Raw genomic sequence first — 21,647 nt, forward strand, 5'->3', positions numbered from 1 at the left:
GGCAGGTTTTGGAAGAGAGCCTTTGGAAATATCCCCTCCCTGAGCCATTTCAGGGTTTCAGACTAGCCCAGATCAGCAGAGGTTGGCTCGTAACTTGACCTGTCACTGGGCTTTCAAACTAGGTGGGAGTCAGTCTGTAAATAGTGCATACCAATCAAATGGGCGTATCACAGATTCCGTGCAAGCGGGCAAAATGGTGCACCAAGGAGCTGGGGAATGGCCCTGGGGCACCAAGACAGGCAGCCCACAATCACATTGCAGGGGTGTGACACGTGTCCATTAGAAACATAGAATGTGTCAGCAAGATAAGAACCATTCATCCCATTTAGTCTGCCCAATAAATGTAACCCTTAAAATGATTGATCACAATGTTTAAGGTGTTAAATAACTGATACCAGTGTGATTGCAACCGTTTGTCATTAGTGGCAGGTGTCTGCTGCAGATAGTAGCCGGCACCCACTATATAGGAGCAGGCTCAGCTCCCGAGCCCACTCCATAAACCCTTTTGTGACTGAAAGCATAAAAAAAGCCATATGGCAGCTGTGAAAGGGTTAAAGATATTTATTTTTTAAATATATTTAAAAAAAAATAAAAGTAAACGAAAAACCACATTAATCTACAAATGTGAACTGATTATAGGTCATGTGCCCAAATCCTTCCGTTTTGGAGAACATTGAGCTGTTAAACTGTGCACCAAGGATGAGTTTGCTTTGAAATGGTGTATCCAGACACCAAAATAACAAAAAGGACAAGCAGAGAGAACATTTCTATTCTTTTTAATGCAAACGCTTCATTTATGAGGTGAATATCATAAACGAACAATTAGGATCAGTGGTTTGAAAATTAGTTCTGGAGGATCCAATGGACATTTCTGATGTAAAGATCTTGACAGCTGGTGGACAGTGTTATTGTTGACTAGTGATGTCTCTCGTGAGGACAGTACTCCAAGCAGCATTGCCTAACATGACTACTATGTTTACAGATTGTATCACTAATAACTATGAGCCAATTCTTTTTGAAGTGATGTATTTTGTATAAATAAGGAGATTTTTGTACTCACCGTAAAATCTCTTACTCAAAGCTCTCATTGGGGGACACTAACTGATGGGTATATGTTCTTGCCACTAGGAGGCGCTGACACTAGGAAAAAAAGTCGACTCCTCCCTGGCAGGATATACCCGCCCACCTGCAGTGAGGTAATCAGTTTTAGCTAGTGTCAGCAAGGAGACAAGACACAGGTCGCCCCTAGACATCCTATCCAAAGGATAGTGGATAGAATGTCTGATCGCGGGGGTCCCTATCAGTGGGACCCCCGCGATCACAGCTGAGGCACCCCAGAGATATGGTGCACAGTGTGAACTTCGCTCCGTGCCGGATGACTGGCGATGTGAGGCGGAGGCTCGTGATGTCACGGCCACACTCCCCTCAATGCAAATCTATGGGAGGGGTCGTGACGTCCATCATGCCCCCTCCCATGGACTTGCATTGAGGGGGCGTGGCATCACAAGCCTCCAGTGCTTCACCGACGCTTTAAACGAACGCCGGGTGCAGCAGGGAGATCGCGGGGGTCCCCAGCAGCGGGACCCCATGATCAGACAATCATATCCCATATCCTTTGGATAGGGGAAAGATGTCTAGGGTCAGAGTACCCCTTTAACTTAATCCCACCCACGATGTAACTAAATATCATACGGAGAGAAAAAGAGTTAAAAGAAGTAACTCTTGCATCATCTCCTGCATCATCAGCAAAGGAGACAGAACTGTAAGAGCTAAAAAAAAAAAAAGAAAATTTACCTCATCATTATCTTTGTCATCTTCCTCCTCACTGTCAATTGCACTCCCCCGATCATTGTCCACAGATCCTTCTGTAGAGACAAACAGGAAAGCACCTATGTAGCACTATACAACAATGACAGACATGCACATCTAAACAAGACATAAAAAGTATGGTTTTTAATATCCTACAACTGCCTCATGGAGAAGCTTCGGTCAATTCCTACTTTAAAAAAAAGTTCTTCATTTAAAGGTTTTGGCCTTAAATGGGAACTGTCAGATACAAAACCTTTTGACATGTTGTAAAGCATGTATAACCAATAGATTTTGCAATTGCTTTTATTAGAACATTTTCAGTATTTCACACTGAAAAAGCCAGTCAAACAACTGCCCCCCCCTGCCTACTAGGATACATACTAGTCCTGCTGTGTCCATGCGTCATCACCTATTGACAGCTGTGAGCGCTGGGCTTATAGCTAGAGGAAAAATCCTCCCACTGTCAGCTTGTGTCCCGCTACTGTCAGTGAGGACAAGCTGGGAGTTGTAGTTCTGCTAATGCTAGGGGAGATGTGAGCAGACAGCATACTGAGGGAGGGGGCGGAGACCTGCACACTGAGGCCACGCCTCCTCCCTTTGAGAGGAATTCAGACTAGTGAGCTAAATTCTAAGTGTAACAAAAAAAATATAAAAAGGTGCTAGACACATAAAAATTAGATGTACATGGTCAGGATTATGTACTGAGTGACATATTTAAAAAAAACATTTTTTTGTTGGATCTGACAGGTACGCTTTAAAGGGGTACTCCGGTGGAAAACTTTTTTTGTTTTTTTTGTTTTAATGAACTGGTGCCACGGAATGGTGTTCCTCCTGGGATATGGTGTGGGCAATAGCTGGGTTCCTCCAGAAGCTCCCAGGAAGATGGTAAGGAAGCAGGTCCAGATATATAGTGGGTGTATGTACCGGGAGATCTGCTCCGGCCGTGAGCGTCTCACCGATGCGACCGCACTATGGAAGTTCGCACAGGGAACTGATTACTGAATGTGACATCACGATTACAGCTACAGCAAGGCACAGAGGCCAAGATTTAACTAACGCGTTTCGGTCAGTACGCTGACCTTCGTCAGAGATGAAGAATCGCTGGTGGCTCCTGGTATTTATGCGAACTAGCAATTGTCAATCCGGAATAGTCCTGGTGCTTCTGATCACGTCCCCGACAAGCCATATTGTCCAGGTTTCAAGTTTCTGGTAGGACATATTGCATGTAGTCTCTTAAGTCCAATTAAGTCCCAAGTCTTAATTCTGGTATTTACACCTTCATATATGCAGTGCTTCAGAGCCTTTGCCATAAAAAACACCAAAAACGCAGGTGCAAAAACGCATTGTGTGAACATGCAGCTGATCAAAAAATAAATAAAAAATTCTCAAGAAGCAAAAGGGGAAATATGATTATCCTATATATTAAAAGTGGGGATCTAGTGGCCAACTGAACTATCGTTAGGATTCTTAAGACTATACACCTCATAGAAAGATATCACAAAAAGGCAAATAATTCAAAATCGGTATGTAAACCATATGGAGACATTGTGTTTAGATTAAAAATCCAGCGACTCTCTGCTCTTGACATGTCTGCCACATGGTTTCTGCCTCTCCAATGTTTTTTCACCTTTTCCAGTCCAAAAAATACGGATTGTGCAAATGACGCATTGTGCTTATCCACAAAATGTTTTGAGAGAGGATGACCCAAAAATTTTCTCTCTATATTGTAGATATGCTCTCCAATTCTAGTGGACAAAATGCGTTTGGTCCGTCCTACGTACATTTTGCAACACGGGCACTGGATACCATAAATCACATCTTTAGTTTTACAATTGATGTGTGATTTTATGGGGCTTCTGAAAGAGCCATCCCAAATTTCTACTTCACGAATTGGAGTTCTTTTTTATTCAGTTTTTTTACAGCATTTACATGAGCGACATGGAAAGAACCCATTTTCCTGGAAAAATGTTAGCTGATCCTTGTTGGGCTTATTTTTAATGGTCGGTGCCACTCGATTGCCTATATTGGAAGTTTTCTTAAATATGAAGGTAGGATTTTTTGGTAAAAGTTGCCCCACAATTCTATCTCCCTGCAGGATCTCCCAGTGTTTTTTTTTTACTATTTTCCTGAATACATTACTTTGGTTATTATAAATGGTAATGATGGGAATTTTAATATTATCGGTGGTCTCTGTTGGGGTTTCCTTCCATTTTTTAATTAACAAGGTGCTTCTGTCAATTTTTTCTACTTGTTCAGTGACTTTAAGTAACATCTCCCTTTCATACCCTTTTTGCAGGAAGTCTTTTTGTAGATTTTCAGCTTCCTTCCTATATTCAGCAACATCTGTGCAGTTTCTTCGCAACCTGATGAATTGGCTTCTAGGTATATTCCTCAACCATACTGGGAGGTGACAACTATTCAAGTCTATATAGCTATTACTATCAGTGGTTTTTTTTTTTTATAGGTTTTGGTCCTCAGTAGGTTGTCTTCTATAAAAACTGTAAGATCCCGAAAATTTATTTCTGTCTGACTAATGGTAGGTGTAAAAGTTAGATGAAATTCATTTTTATTTAAATTAGTTAAAAGCTTGTTTAAAAGGCTTTCCGGACCATCCCATATAAAAATTATATCATCAATAAAACGCCTCCAGAGGACCAAATTTGACGCCAGGCCGGTTGCGGGGAGGATGGTTAATTCCTCCCACAACCCCATATACAGGTTGGAATACCTTGTATATGGGTACACTCCCCTATAAAATGGGGGGTGAATCTCTTTTATACTTCAACACAATTATTTTTTATATCATGATGATTTTTATCTCCAGATGTGAGGCACCGTCATGGGGATCAGATTTGCGCCGGGGTATTCCAACCTGTAGATGGGGTTGTGGGAGGAATTAACCATCCTCCCCGCAACCGGCCTGGCGTCAAATTTGGTCCTCTGGGGGCATTTTAGCAATGATATAATTTTTATATGGGATGGTCCAGAAAGCCTTTTAAACGAGCTTTTAACTAATTTAAATAAAAATGAATTTCATCTAACTTTTACACCTACCATTAGTCAGACAGAAATTCATTTTTTGGATCTTACAGTTTTTATAGAAGACAACCTATTGAGGACCAAAACCTATAAAAAAAAACACTAATAGTAATAGCTATATAGACTTGAATAGTTGTCACCTCCCAGTATGGTTGAGGAATATACCTAGAAGCCAATTCATCAGGTTGCGAAGAAACTGCACAGATGTTGCTGAATATAGGAAGGAAGCTGAAAATCTACAAAAAGACTTCCTGCAAAAAGGGTATGAAAGGGAGATGTTACTTAAAGTCACTGAACAAGTAGAAAAAATTGACAGAAGCACCTTGTTAATTAAAAAATGGAAGGAAACCCCAACAGAGACCACCGATAATATTAAAATTCCCATCATTACCATTTATAATAACCAAAGTAATGTATTCAGGAAAATAGTAAAAAAAAAACACTGGGAGATCCTGCAGGGAGATAGAATTGTGGGGCAACTTTTACCAAAAAATCCTACCTTCATATTTAAGAAAACTTCCAATATAGGCAATCGAGTGGCACCGACCATTAAAAATAAGCCCAACAAGGATCAGCTAACATTTTTCCAGGAAAACGGGTTCTTTCCATGTCGCTCATGTAAATGCTGTAAAAAAACTGAATAAAAAAGAACTCCAATTCGTGAAGTAGAAATTTGGGATGGCTCTTTCAGAAGCCCCATAAAATCACACATCAATTGTAAAACTAAAGATGTGATTTATGGTATCCAGTGCCCGTGTTGCAAAATGTACGTAGGACGGACCAAACGCATTTTGTCCACTAGAATTGGAGAGCATATCTACAATATAGAGAGAAAATTTTTGGGTCATCCTCTCTCAAAACATTTTGTGGATAAGCACAATGCGTCATTTGCACAATCCGTATTTTTTGGACTGGAAAAGGTGAAAAAACATTGGAGAGGCAGAAACCATGTGGCAGACATGTCAAGAGCAGAGAGTCGCTGGATTTTTAATCTAAACACAATGTCTCCATATGGTTTACATACCGATTTTGAATTATTTGCCTTTTTGTGATATCTTTCTATGAGGTGTATAGTCTTAAGAATCCTAACGATAGTTCAGTTGGCCACTAGATCCCCACTTTTAATATATAGGATAATCATATTTCCCTTTTGCTTCTTGAGAATTTTTTATTTTTTTTTGATCAGCTGCATGTTCACACAATGCGTTTTTGCACCTGCGTTTTTGGTGTTTTTTATGGCAAAGGCTCTGAAGCACTGCATATATGAAGGTGTAAATACCAGAATTAAGACTTGGGACTTAAGTGGACTTAAGAGACTACATGCAATATGTCCTACCAGAAACTTGAAACCTGGACAATATGGCTTGTCGGGGACGTGATCAGAAGCACCAGGACTATTCCGGATTGACAATTGCTAGTTCGCATAAATACCAGGAGCCACCAGCGATTCTTCATCTCTGATGAAGGTCAGCGTACTGACCGAAACGCGTTAGGTAAATCTTAGCCTCTGTGCCTTGCTGTAGCTGTAATCGTGACGTCACATTCAGTAATCAGTTCCCTGTGGGAACTTCCATAGTGCGGTCGCATCGGTGAGACGCTCACGGCCGGAGCAGATCTCCCGGTACATACACCCACTATATATCTGGACCTGCTTCCTTACCATCTTCCTGGGAGCTTCTGGAGGAACCCAGCTATTGCCCACACCATATCCCAGGAGAAACACCATTCCGTGGACCATAGTATGAAGATTATTGGCCAAATTCCAGGTACCTCTGACATCCACGGCTAATATTATATAGTATTACCGCAGCCACGTACCCTGCCGCCTCTACACACGCGCATATTAGAGTGTAAGAACGACTTATATGGATAAATAAAACAATACTATACATATAACCATTGGTCTATTCTATATACACACACAGTGACGGAGCCAGGACTGTATCGTAAGCGCCGTCCAGTGCGGTGGGGAGTCGGCACCTACCATCATCTTAGACCAACTCCTAACAGAGACACCTAAGTAAGTCTCTCTGTACATGCAATACAAGTCTGTACACAGTCACAGGATTACCTACATAAAAGTATTTTTACATTTCTCTATTTTTGTTTCCTATATATATTTGCTTCCTTGCCCAGTGAACAGAACCAGTCTAAGTATCATACCAGAATTTGTCTACCTCATGTAGAAACCATTAAAATCAACTTTACTAAGTAAGTGTATTCCCATATATGTGTTCCTTTTATGTGCGCCGATACACTAGTATTTTTTGTTTTTCAGTCTACCTATTTTTGGGCCCCAGCCAGGACCCATTTTGCTGTATCTTGGCTGCCTAAAAGGGAACCATTCCTGCGCCAGTGATTATACACTTTATATTTCAGATTTGTAAATTACTTCTATAAAAGAATCTTTACCCTTCCAGTACTTATTTGCAGTAAATTCTATTCTTTTTGAATTTTTCTTGTCCACAGTGCTCTCTGCTGACACCTCTGTCCATGTCAGGAACTGTCCAGAGCAGCATAGGTTTGCAATGGGGATTTTCTCCTGCGAGGGACAGTTCCTTACACGGACAGAGGTGTCAGCAGAGAGCATTGTGGACAAGACAAAAAAGAAATTCAAAAAGAATAGAATTTCCTCTGTAGCATACAACTGCTAATAAGTACTGGAAGGTTAAAGCTTTTTTTTATAGAAGCAATTTACAAATCTGTTTAACTTTCTGGCAACAGTTGATTTGAAAATAAATAAATAAATGTTTTCCACCTAAGTACCCCTTTAAGATCCATATTAAGCATAGGAATATTCTTCTACTGGAAATTGCACTTTGTTTTTTATATCTAGTAAATCGCTACACAGTAACCAGCACCAACTACACTAGGAGGTCAACTGATTCTAATATTAAAGGGGTACTCCGTTACCTTGCTGTCGGAGCTCCGCTTTCCAGCATCTGGAAGTTCTTTTTCCGAACGATGTGTGTGCAGGCTTCCGTGTTCAGGGCCGCCCCTCATGACGTCACGCTAGCCCCCTCAACAAATGTCTATGGGAAGGGGGTGCAACGTCATGAGGGGGCGGGTGTGATGTCACGAGGGGCGGCCCTGAACATGGAAGCCCGCACACACATCGTTCGGAACAAGAACTTCCGGATGCTGGAAAGCGGAGCTCCGACAGCAAGGTAACGGAGTACCCCTTTAAGGCCCAATCTCTTGTATTGTCCAGGTATCAAATACAGAGCTTTTACAAAGTAAACCTGCACCTTCACAACTAACTTCTTACGCACACAAACATTACCTTCACTGGATACGTCCCCAAGACCTACATCCTCCTGCTGCATGAATAGTTGGGAGCCTATTAAATAGGGTAATGGTCGGTCTATATAGAGATCCTGAAAATAAATGAGACAACCCTATTTAGATTCAATAGTTCACTAGTTCAATAGTCACAGAATCTTGAAACCGAAAATCTGTGTTTAAGACACAATAGTAAGAGAGAGAAAGCTGCCAAAACCCTGAACAGCCATTACTAAACGAACAGTGCGCAGGTATACAGAGCCATGTAAACAATAGTGGCTATACAATATGCACATACACACCTGACTGGGAGCAGTCGGGGTCCTTAAAAAAAAATAAAAAAAACAAAGGTGACCTACCTCAGTCATTGACTGGCTAGGCAGATTTTACCTGCAGTGTCAACACATCAGAGCAGTGTGGACCAGGTGCCATCTGCAAAATTTGACCTCTTGGCCCCCTCCCCTGTCTATCTTAGGGTCTATTCCCAAGGCAGAATTTCTGCTTGTGCCTGAAATTAAAGCCCATTGACTTCTATGGTATTCCGCACTCCCATTAAGGCTGGGTTCACACTGTGGAATTTCTGGGCAGAATTTCTGCCGGAGATTGAGCCGGCGGCACTAGGACCGTGCAGACTACATTGCCGTCCCCATAGATGGCAATGCATTTCTGAGCAGATCTCCCAAAAGATCCACCCAGAAATGCACTGCAGTCTATGGGGGCTGCAATGCAGCCTGCTCGGTCCTAGCGCCACCGGCTTGAGCTCCGGCAGAAATTCTGCCCAGAAATTCTGCAGTGTGAACCCAGCCTAACACTTCTGAATTTCTGCATGTGGAAGCAGATATTCAGAAGTGTGAATGGGAGTGCAGAATCCCATAGAGCTCTATGAGTTTCAATTTCAGGCGGAATTCCGCAAGTGTAAAGTCTGCTGTGTAAATAAACCCTAAGGCTAGGTTCACACTACGGAATTTCCGCCTTCAATTCCGCTTTGAAATTGCAGGCAGAAATTCTGCTTACTAAAATGTATAGTGTAATGAATGGGTTTCTGTTCTCAAATTCACACTTCGGTATTTGTGAAGCAGAATTTGTGAACGGAAAATCTGCTTGGAAATTTCCACGGCACTGGCCACACTCGGAATCTCCGGAAAGTTCCGTAGACTGAACCTAGCCTAACTGTGCTAGTCTTTAGCAGCTGGGGGAACGCCCAGTGGACTCCAAAGCTATATTTGCATATCTTTTTAAACACTGATATCTCAGCGCTAGAAGGGTCAATTAGCTAATGAGACGTATGTAGAGATATACAGCCATGTCCTTACTTTTCCTTACTTTATACACTAAACACCAGCTGGTAACATATAAATGCTTATAGATGACCTAAGAAAATACTTTGCTTAAATAGAACAGTTAAGTATCCCAATATTAAGTTAACCAATATACCTGGCTTGCCAAATATGTATTACCTGTCACTGCTTAGAAAACTGTTGTGACAGAACGGCTCCTCCTGAGAGTTGGAGTATTACAATGCATAGATCTCATAAGTATAAAATAAACTGCTGTTTAAATTAGTTTATAGTATGTTTATGCAGCAGGAACAACAGAATGGCAGACAACAGTAAAATGAAAGGACCTCAGGGAGATTATCTCTTCCCTGATGTAGGTAAAGGTTGCTTCTGCTAGTAAAAATATATTAGATAATTGGAAGATAATTCAGGAATATTTGGTTTTCATGCTTTCTTCATACCATATATCCCACCTCTGGTAAAATTGTATGGTGCACTTTTTAATGGTGATGAATGATTGACAACCCCCGCCCCCCCCCCCCCCCCCCCCCCAGGGCTAAGACCCTAAATGGGCACTGTCAGATACAAAAACTTTTGATATGTTGTAAAGCATGTATAACCTATAGGTTTTGCAATTGCTTTCATTAGAAAATTTTCAGTATTTAATACGGAAAAAGCCAGTCACACAACTGCCCCTCCGCCTGCTTGGATACATACTAGTTCTGCTGTGTCCATGCATCATCACCTATGTCATGGACACACTTCCTTGATTGACAGCTGTGACAGCACTTCCTTGATTGCTAATACTAAGGGAGATGTGAGCAGACAGCATACTGAGGGAGGGGGCGGAGACCTGCACAGTGAGGCCACACCCCCTCCCTTTGAGAGGAATCCAGACTAGTGAGCTAAATTAAAAGTGTAATAAAAAATAAATAAATAAAAGGTGCTAGACACATGAAAATTAGATTTACATGGTCAGGATTAGGTACTGAGTGATATCTTAAATTTTTTATTTTTTTGTTGGATCTGACGGGTATGCTTTAAAGGAAAACGGTCACCCATCACCCGTACTATAACCCGATACACCGGGTTATAGTGCGGGTGAACAGGAGACCGATGCAGGGTCTCGGACTGCTATACCTACCTGCAGTCCAGAGCCCCGATCCCCGGTGTATCGGGTTATAGTGCAGGTGAATGGGTGACCGTTTTCCTTTTCAGAGAAGGAAAATCGATCCGTAAATCTTGTTGGAAGGTAGACAATTCTCCTCAAATATTCTCTGTCAATGTTACCTCCACTCCAGCATATAACTCTCCCTCTATTGCATTTGATATGCCATGTGTTTCAGACACAAGGGTCTATCTAAGAACTAAAGGCTCATTCAGATGGCAGAATGACAGTCTGTAAAAGTTCTGGGTTGACATATCGTGACCATCAGGCGCCGATTGGTGCTAGGACATGGGCCATCTCTATTGCTGCATGGTGCAGCAGAATCTCATTGAAAACAATAGCTGAATTTTTCTGCTGGATTTCTTTTATAAATTCCGCACTGTGAATGGATCTTTATACTGCTTCCTAATCAAACATCTGTTACTTCTAGAGATGAGCGAACTTACAGTAAATTCGATTCGTCACGAACTTCTTGGCTCGGCAGTTGATGACTTATCCTGCATAAATTAGTTCAGCTTTCAGGTGCTCCCATGGGCTGGAAAAGGTGGATACAGTCCTAGGAGACGCTTTCCTAGGAATGTCTCCACCTTTTCCAGCCCACCGGAGCACCTGAAAGCTGAACTAATTTACACAGGATAAGTCATCAACTGCTGAGCCGAGAAGTTTGTGACAAATCAAATTTACTGTAAGTTCGCTCATCTCTAGTTACTTCTCTCAGTTATTCCCATGTGACACTGCTAGCTGGTACCTGTAATAAAGGACTAAGAATACTTACAATTAAACAAAAATATTTCTGTCTGGTGAAATGATACTTTACCTTTGGCTCCAGAATAGGTTCAACTCTTTCATTGACTTCCTCATCTTCAGAATCCGAATTTCCTGCCTTGATATCAAGTTGTTCAAATGCCATTTCAAGAACTTGTAATCCATAATTTACAGCTTCCTGTATTTTGGGGATTAGCTCTACTTCCTTCTGCTCTCTGGTTTTCTCCTTTATAATATAAATGAAGATTATGAAGTGGGCTGGTCCATACAGATCACTCCTGTAATTAACATCAAACACTAAAAGGAAACATTGCTTGGTGGTACAATCCAGGAAGAACAAAGAGAAGCTAAACTAACCTGGCAGCACCTGGGACCAGTGTGCGACACTGACACTCAGCGGATTGCTGGCTGCAGCAATGTCCCACCTCAGCGGTAATTCACTAAGCAGTGGGATACACTAGGCTCAGGAGTTTCCTGGGTCTGACTGCTGTTCTAGAAGAGGATCACTGCGGGGCCCAGAGCAGAACAACAGGGGCATTGCTGGAGCGCAGGAGGTGAATAAAGGATTGTTTTGTTATATATGACAGAACAGGCATACTTTTGACCCCCACAGCCATTGGATAACCTCTTTAAATGGGCACTGTCAGATTGAAAAACTTTTGATATGTTGTAAAGCATGAAAAACCAATAGGTTTTGCAATTACTTTCATTAGAAAATGTTCAGTATTTCATACTGAAAAAGCCAGTCAAACAACTGCCTCCCCCTGCCTGCTTGGACACATACTAGTTCTGCTGTGTCCATGCGTCATCACCTATGTCATGGACACACTTCCTTGATTGACAGCTGTGAGCGCTGGGCTTATAGCTAGAGGAAAAATCCTCCCACTGTCAGCTTGTGTCCCGCTACTGTCAGTGAGGACAAGCTGAGAGTAGCAGTTTTGCTAATGCTAGGGGAGATGTGAGCAGACAGCATACTGAGGGAGGGGGCGGAGACCTGCACAGTGAAGCCACGCCCCCTCCCTTTGAGAGGAATTCAGACTAGTGAGCTAAATTGAAAGTGTAATAAAAAAATAAAGTGCTAGACACATAAAAATTAGATGTACGTGGTCAGGATTAGGTACTGAGTGATATATTTAAAAAAAAACATTTTTTGTTGGATCTGACGGGTACACTTTAAGGCTGGTGTGGAGGGGAGAAGTCACCAGGGACCGCCCCATATGATTCATTATTTAGGCATTATGAAAGTGATATCAGTTTCCCTGAAGATTTGATAAAGATCCTGCTGTAAAAAGGTTTAACAAAAAAAGGAGACCTACCTGTTCATGTTTCTCTCCTGTGTCCGGTTTGACAATGTGCTCCTCAACTTCTTCATCATACACTCTCTACAAGCAAAATCAAGTCATGCCATAATCACCATAAGAAAGTAGGACATGCAACAAACATTTTTTGTAAATCTTTGCTAATATTGAAAATAACTAGAAACGGCAATTACCTTATTTAATCTATACAAAATTGAAACTAGGAATCATATGTATAGACATTTGCAGTCTGTTCTACAATAGCTTCAGTCTGCTGTTCTGTCGACAGATGCCAGACTATTATAAATAGCAGACTGTAATGTGCTACAATGTACGATCGCAGGGGTCCTGCTGTTGGGGACTCCCGCGATCTCTGTGCAGCACCCAGCATTCTGTGCCGGATGCTGCCTTCGAGACGGGGATGTGATGTCACGGCCACGCCCCCAGTGACACCACGCCCCCTCCATTCATGTCTATGGGAGGGGGCGTGATGGCCATCACGCCCCCTCCCATAGACATGAATGGAGGGGCGTGGTGTGATGTCACTAGTGGGCGTGGATAGGGGGGATAAGATCCCCTTTGGATAGGGGATAAGATGCATAAAGCCGAAATACCCCTTTAACATTGCTTGATACAGAATACAAGTAAAATGTATAGCAATTGTAAGCAGTACAGACAGAGCAGACGTTCCACCTCTATAAAAGAGGTACTAGCAGAAAAAAGGGTCACTTACATTCTCGATAAACTGAGTATTAGATAACATAAGGAAGTCATTGAAGATGTTGTGTAGCCGGCATTCTGAGGTCTTTGCTTCACGAACAAGTCCATCCAGCTGCTTCTCGATCTCATGTGTTCTAGCGATAGTCTGGTGGGAGAATTCTTGAAGGAAGTTCAGGAGCTAAAGCAATATAGAACAAATAATAGGAAATTCATTCAACATACATTTATTGTGTAGTTCTGGATCAGATAGGAGTCTGAATATTACAGAATGACAATGGGAGAGACCACAAATCTAACAAAGATATTAAAAGGGAAGACTGAATTATACATAAAGGAGCCAACATTGCAGCAATACTCTACTATACACCCATTACAAACAGGATTTAACTATCTGGAGAAAGAAAGAAAGTATTACCCTAACTTTATACTATAAACAGTATACAAGCATCAGGGCTTTATCTTAGGAAACTACACTGTGTCACTTAAACAACAAAAAAAGTCATGGAGTGTTTGGAAACTAAAGCTGCACTTTACATTAGACAGGTTAGATAAGGCAGGCATGCAGGTTTTTGGAGAACTCGGGGAAACAGTTAAAGGGGTACTCCACTGGAAAACGCCACTGGAAGACCTTCAAAAAAAAGAGTGAGCCGTCAGGACCCATTGTTGCCCTTTGAAAAAAAAACTTTAAAGGGGTACTCCACTAGAAAACATTTTTTTTAATCAACTGATGACAGAAAGTTTTAACATATTTGTAAATTACTTCTATTAAAATATCTTAATCCATCTATCACTTATAGGCTTCTTTATGCTCCACAGGAAGTTCTTTTCCTTTCTGTCTGACCACAGAGCTCTCTGCTGACACCTCTGTCCATTTTAGGAACTGTCCAGAGCAGGATAGGTTTGCTATGGGGATTTTCTCCTACTCTGGAGAATTCCTAAAATGGACAGAGGGGTCAGCAGAGAGCACTGTGGTCAGACAGAAAGGAAATTCAGAAAGAAATGAACATCCTGTGGAGCATACAGCAGCTGATAAGTACTGGAAGGATTAAGATGTTTAAATAGAAGTAATTTACAAATCTGTTTAACATTCTGGCACCAGTTGATTTAAAAAAAAAAAAAGTGGAGTACCCTTTTAACCCCTTAACGACGCAGGACGTAAATGTACGTCCTGGTGAGGTGGTACTTAACGCACCAGGACGTACATTTACGTCCTAAGCATAACCGCGGGCATCGGAGCGATGCCCGTGTCATGCGCGGCTGATCCCGGCTGCTGATCGCAGCCAGGGACCCGCCGGCAATGGCCGACGCCCGCGATCTCGCGGGCGTCCGCCATTAACCCCTCAGGTGCCGGGATCAATACAAATCCCGGCACCTGAGGCAGTTCGCGATTAAAATGAACGATCGGATCGCCCGCAGCGCTGCTGCGGGGATCCGATCATTCATAACGCCGCACGGAGGTCCCCTCTCCTTCCTCCGTGCGGCTCCCGGCGTCTCCTGCTCTGGTCTGTGATCGAGCAGACCAGAGCAGGAGATGACCGATAATACTGATCTGTTCTATGTCCTATACATAGAACAGATCAGTATTAGCAATCATGGTATTGCTATGAATAGTCCCCTATGGGGACTATTCAAGTGTAAAAAAAAATGTAAAAAAATGTAAAAGTAAAAGTAAAAAAAAAGTGAAAAATCCCCTCCCCCAATAAAAAAGTAAAACGTCCGGTTTTTCCTATTTTACCCCCAAAAAGCGTAAAAAACATTTTTTATAGACATATTTGGTATCGCCGCGTGCGTAAATGTCCGAACTATTAAAATAAAATGTTAATGATCCCGTACGGTGAACAGCGTGAACGAAAAAAAATTAAAAAAGTCCAAAATTCCTACTTTTTTAATACATTTTATTAAAAAAAAATATATAAAAAATGTATTAAACGTTTTTTATATGCAAATGTGGTATCAAAAAAAAGTACAGATCATGGCGCAAAAAATGAGCCCCCATACCACCGCTTATACGGAAAAATAAAAAAGTTATAGGTCATCAAAATAAAGGGAATATAAACGTACTAATTTGGTTAAAAAGTTTGTGATTTTTTTTAAGCGCAACAATAATATAAAAGTATATAATAATGGGTATCATTTTAATCGTATTGACCCTTAGAATAAAGAACACATGTCATTTTTACCAGAAATTGAGAAAGGCGCCTCTTGAGAAAGGAATCATCCGAAACACGTGTCGAGGTTGCAGGATCATCACTGGGAAGCCGTCAGCATGTCACAATTAGGTATTGTGTTGATTTAAGTTAGTGTTTTTATGTGCTGACCAAACTAATACTGCTAGACTGTATATTGGCATTACCGATTACTGTATATATTCCAGTGATATCCTGCTTAGCTTTGTGTTGGTTTTTTTTTAAGGGTGGGTCATTTTATGGGTGTTTTTTCTACCTGTTTTTGTATACATAATAAAGATGAATTTTTTGACTATATCTTTGGGCTAATTTTGTAGGTTATTACTTTTATATTTTCATCCACAGACTAGTATGAGGGCTTGTTTTTTGCGCGACCAGTTGTCCGTTGTAATGACATCACTCATTATATCATAAAATGTATGGCGCAACCAAAAAATACTATTTGTGTGGGAAAATTTAAAAGAAAACCAAAATTTTGCAAACTTTGGAAGGTTTCGTTTTCACGCCGTACAATTTACGGTAAACATGACGTGTTCTTTATTCTCTGGGTAAATACGATTAAAATGATACCCATGATAATGTACTTTTCTATTACTGTTGCACTTAAAAAAAAATTAAATCGCAAACTTTTTAACCAAATTAGTACGTTTAAAATCCCCCTATTTTGAAGACCTATAACTTTTTCATTTTTCCATATAAGCGGCGGTATTAGGGCTCATTTCTTGCACCGTGATCTGTACTTTTTATTGATACCATATTTGCTTATTTAAATCTTTTACCACATTTTTTATCATTTTGTATAAAATGTTCTAAAAAAAGCAGCAATTTTGGCCTTTAAAAATTTTTTTTTTTACGTTCCCGACATTTACCGTACGGTATCATTAACATTATATTTTAATAGTCAGGATATTTACACACGTGGCGATTGTTTTTATTTTTTTATTACACTTTTTGGGGGTGAAATGGGACAATTTACATTTTTATTGGGGCAGGGGATTTTTCGCATTTTTTTTACTTTTACACTTTAATAGTCCCCATAGGGGACTATTTATAGCAATTATTCAATTGCTAATACTGTTCAGTGCTATGCATAGGACATAGCACTGATCAGTGTTATCGGTCATCTTTTGCTCTTGTCTGCTCGATCTCAGACCAGAGCAGAAGACCCGTGAAGACGGTCGGAGGCAAGTGAGGGGACCTTCGCCTGCCGTCCTGGATGATCGGATCGCCGCGGCAGCGCTGTATTGATCACGACATCTGAAAAGTTAATGTCGGACATCCGCGCGATTGCGGGTGTCCGCCATTACCGTCGGGTCCCTGGCTGCCACAGCAGTCGGGACCTGCCTAGCATGACCCGAGCATCGCTTCGATGCTCGCAATTATGTATAGGACATAAATGTACGTCATGGCGCGTTAAGTATGACCTCACCGGGACGTACATTTACATCCTGCGTCGTTAAAGGGGTATTCCGCCCCTAGACATCTTATCCCCTATCCAAAGGATAGGGGATAAGATGTCAGATCGCCGCAGTCCCGCTGCTGGGGACCCCTGGGATCCCCGCTGCGGCACCGCGCTATCATCATAGCACAGAGAGAGTTTGCTCTACACGTAATGATGGGCGGTACAGGGGCCGGAGCATCGTTACGTCACGGCTCCGCCCCTCGTGATGTCACGGCCCACCCCTTTCAATACAAGTCTATGGGAGGGGGCGTGGCAGTCATCACGCCCCCTCCCATAGACTTGCATTAAGGGGACGGGCCGTGATGTCACGAGGGGCGGCGCCATGACGTCACGCTGCTCCGTCCCCCGTATCGCCCGTCATTATGCACAGAGCGAAATGATGCCGGTGCCGCAGCAGGGATCCCGGGGGTCCCCAGCAGTGGGACCGCGGCGATCTGACATCTTATCCCCTATCCTTTGGATAGGGGATAAGATGTCTAGGAGCGGAATACCCCTTTAAGGGGTTAAAAATCCTACAGGGAATAAGTAGTGTGCAGCATCACATGTGTGGTGCACTCTATTTATATGGAGGTACAATTTCCCCCATTGTTTTCATGAACAGTGGGGGTCATTGCAGTAAAATCCCCACTGATCATCCTGTAGTAAAACAAAAACCATATAAATTGGGTATTTTTCTAGTTGTACTGATCCAGAGGAAAAAAAGGTTAAAGGGATACTCCGGCAGCATGTATTTTCTTTATTAAAAAAAATCCTTTACTTACCTCCTGCCCTCCTCCGCTATCACTGCTCTGTGCCCTGATGCAATCCTCACAATGGGTCACATTTCCCGTAGCCAATCTGGCTGAGGCAGGACATCACTAAGGCCAGTGATTTATTGAGCTGCACTGTGATGGATCGACCCCTGGTACCAGGAAGAGGATAGCACGGGGGGCGGAGGAGCAATACTGGAGGCAACGGGAGGGGTAAGTATAGGTTTGGGTTTAAAACAAATGAGTAAATGAGTACCCCTTTAACATGTCAGTTTTACAACATGGTGACCGTCAAATAATCAACACCATTTTTTCAATTTTGCGCCATGATTTTTTTTGCCTTGGATTACTTTTTTTTTTGTAAAACTACTGATGCCGCTAAACACTTCAAATGGTCCGGCAGAAAAAACATGTCCTTCGATAGTTCAGGTAATATAAGAACCCGGTGCCTTACATAGCAGACTACAAGCACTTTTTCGGAGGAAAAAAAAGAAAAAGAAAACCGCAGATTTAAAAATAAAATAAACAAACAACTGAAATGGAGGGCACCAGCTGGTTAACCCAAACTAGTGTTTCTCAAACAGTGTGCCAACAGCTGGTGCAAAACTACAACTTCCAGCATGTAGTTTTGCGTCAGCTGTTGGCGCACTGGGAGTTGTAGTTTTGCGTCAGCTGTTGGCGCACTGGGAGTTGTAGTTTTGCGTCAGCTGTTGGCGCACTGGGAGTTGTAGTTTTGCGTCAGCTGTTGGCGCACTGGGAGTAGTAGTTTTGCGTCAGCTGTTGGCACACTGGGAGATGTAGTTTTGCGTCAGCTGTTGGCGCACTGGGAGTTGTAGTATTGCGTCAGCTGTTGGCGCACTGGGAGTAGTAGTTTTGCGTCAGCTGTTGGCGCACTGGGAGATGTAGTTTTGCGTCAGCTGTTGGCGCACTGGGAGATGTAGTTTTGCGTCAGCTGTTGGCACACTGGGAGATGTAGTTTTGCGTCAGCTGTTGGCGCACTGGGAGTTGTAGTTTTGCGTCAGCTGTTGGCGCACTGGGAGTAGTAGTTTTGCGTCAGCTGTTGGCGCACTGGGAGTAGTAGTTTTGCGTCAGCTGTTGGCGCACTGGGAGTAGTAGTTTTGCGTCAGCTGTTGGCGCACTGGGAGTAGTAGTTTTGCATCAGCTGTTGGCGCACTGGGAGTAGTAGTTTTGCGTCAGCTGTTGGCGCACTGGGAGTTGTAGTTTTGCATCAGCTGTTGGCGCACTGGGAGTAGTAGTTTTGCATCAGCTGTTGGCGCACTGGGAGTAGTAGTTTTGCTACAGCTGTTGGCGCACTGGGAGTAGTAGTTTTGCGTCAGCTGTTGGCGCACTGGGAGTAGTAGTTTTGCGTCAGCTGTTGGCGCACTGGGAGTAGTAGTTTTGCATCAGCTGTTGGCGCACTGGGAGTTGTAGTTTTGCGTCAGCTGTTGGCGCACTGGGAGTAGTAGTTTTGCGTCAGCTGTTGGCGCACTGGGAGTTGTAGTTTTGCATCAGCTGTTGGCGCACTGGGAGTAGTAGTTTTGCGTCAGCTGTTGGTGCACTGGGAGTAGTAGTTTTGCGTCAGCTGTTGGCGCACTGGGAGTAGTAGTTTTGCATCAGCTGTTGGCGCACTGGTTGGGAAACACTGATCTAAACATTCCCCAAGATATACTGTACTACTACTCCTATTATCAACCAGACAAGGATGGCTACAAAGAAGGCCTGGCATGTAGATTGGCACAATCAGTGTGGCAGTTGCCCATAGCATTTCCCCTCCTCCATGACACAATGACAGCAGTGATCGGATTGGTCCCCACTGATTGTAACATATATGCTCCCGTGCACACGAGCCGGCACCGCACACACCCTGCGGCATCTCCCTCACCCCAGCATCGGCCGCTAGAGACCAGTTCTGGCTGCTCCTTCCGATCTCCTCCAGGGTCCACGGTCTCTCCCACACCGGCTCATCCGTCCCGGCGCTCACGGGGCCGTTCATTGCTTCCGCCGCTTGTACAAGAGGGCACACAGCAAGGAGTCCGCCAGGGCTGTGGAGAAGAAGCACAACGCGGTTTTACATGCGTTATCGGAGACTCCTCTCAGTCGTGATCGCCATACTGGAAGAGAGCTCAGGTGACCGGCGTCATGTGACATGAGAACACGTGACCCGCTTGACAGCAGCTGCTCGGGGCTGGGTTTCGGTACTATCCTCGTGACTAGAGCGCAGCCTGCAGGCGTATAACGTGAACTGCAGCATTCTGGAATAAGAATAGGACCCGTGATCTTTAGCACTGTTTCCCCTCCTGGGTGCCTCCAGTTGTTGCAAAAGTAACATTCTCAGCATGCCAAGACAGCCAAAGCATGCTTAGAGAGTTAGAGTTGTAGTCTTGAAACAGCTGGAGACACCATGGTTAGGAAACACTGCCCTAAAGACTGCAAGGAAAAACCCTTGGGATTAGTGTTTATTATGCTGCAATTAAATGAAGTGTCCAGTAAATGGTGGACATGGGCTGGTGCAAGGATTTTTGCTACCATAGCAACCCCGCCCATAAGCACGCCCCAACTTACTACTGGGGTGACACAGTGTAACACACCCCCTCCTCATGTAATCTCCTTATTACTGTACTGGAGTGACACACTGTAACAAACCTCATCCACATGTAATCTTATTACTGTACTGGAGTGACACACTGTAACAAACCTGCTCCGCATGTAATCTCCTTACTACTGGGGTGACACAGTGTAACACACCCCCTCCTCATGTAATCTCCTTATTACTGTACTGGAGTGACACACTGTAATAAACCTCATCCGCATGTAATCTCCTTATTACTGTACTGGAGTGACACACTGTAACAAACCTCCTCACCATGTAATCTCCTTACTACTGGGGTGACACACTGTAATAAACCCCCTCCTCATGTAATCTCCTTACTACTGGGGTGACACACTGTAACAAACATCCTCTTCATGTAATCTCCTTACTACTGGGGTGACACACTGTAATAAACCCCCTCCTCATGTAATCTCCTTACTACTGGGGTGACACACTGTAACAAACATCCTCCTCATATAATCTCCTTATTACTGTACTGGAGTGACATAGTGTAACAAACCTCATCCGCATGTAATCTCCTTATTACTGTACTGGAGTGACACACTGTAACAAACCTCATCCGCATGTAATCTCCTTATTACTGTACTGGGGTGACACACTGTAACAAACCTCCTTCGCATGTAATTTCCTTACTACTGGGGTGACACACTGTAACAAACCTCCTCCTCATGTAATCTCCTTACTACTTGGGGGGGACATACTGTAACAACCCTCCTCCTCATGTAATCTCCTTACTACTGGGGTGCTGGGGTGACGCACTGTAACAAAGCTCCTCCTCATGTAATCTCATTACTACTGGGGTGACGCACTGTAATAAACCTCCTCCTCATGGAATCTCGTTACTACTGGGGTGACATACTGTAACAACCCTCCTCCTCATGTAATCTCCTTACTAATGGGGTGACACACTGTAACAAACCTCTTTATGTAATCTTCTTACTTCTGGGGTGACACACTGTAACAAACCTCCTCCATATGTAATCTCCTTACTACTGGGGTGACACACTGTAACAAACCTCCTCCTCATGTAATCTCCTTACTACTGGGGTGACACACTGTAATAAACCTCCTCCTCATGTAATCACCTCACTTCTGGGGTGACACACTGTAATAAACCTCCTCCTCATGTAATCACCTTACTACTGGGGTGACACACTAATAAACCTCCTCCTCATGTAATCACCTTACTACTGGAGTGACACACTGAAACAACCCTCCTCATGTAATTGCTTTACTACAGGGGTGTCACACTGTAACAACCCCCTCCTCATGTAATTAGCT

At 43.0% G+C, this 21,647-nt stretch overlaps 1 protein-coding gene across 3 annotated transcripts in view; it reads right to left on the reverse strand.

The window, feature by feature from the left end:
• Positions 1-19,907, reverse strand: part of WASHC2C (WASH complex subunit 2C) — a 103,451-nt gene extending 83,544 nt beyond the window's left edge. For all 3 annotated transcript variants that reach the window (XM_056530408.1, XM_056530407.1, XM_056530406.1), the window contains exons 1-6: positions 19,638-19,907; positions 13,372-13,536; positions 12,657-12,722; positions 11,393-11,566; positions 8,132-8,225; positions 1,795-1,865 (exon numbers count right to left, since the gene is read on the reverse strand). In XM_056530408.1, coding sequence (XP_056386383.1) covers positions 1,795-1,865; positions 8,132-8,225; positions 11,393-11,566; positions 12,657-12,722; positions 13,372-13,536; positions 19,638-19,748 — 681 coding nt within the window. In that variant the 5' untranslated portion in view covers positions 19,749-19,907. The remainder of the gene's footprint in view (positions 1-1,794; positions 1,866-8,131; positions 8,226-11,392; positions 11,567-12,656; positions 12,723-13,371; positions 13,537-19,637) is intronic.
• Positions 19,908-21,647: the final 1,740 nt, after the last annotated feature.

The sequence above is a fragment of the Hyla sarda genome, chromosome 7, assembly GCF_029499605.1.
Source record: "Hyla sarda isolate aHylSar1 chromosome 7, aHylSar1.hap1, whole genome shotgun sequence".
Taxonomy (NCBI): Eukaryota; Metazoa; Chordata; class Amphibia; order Anura; family Hylidae; genus Hyla; species Hyla sarda.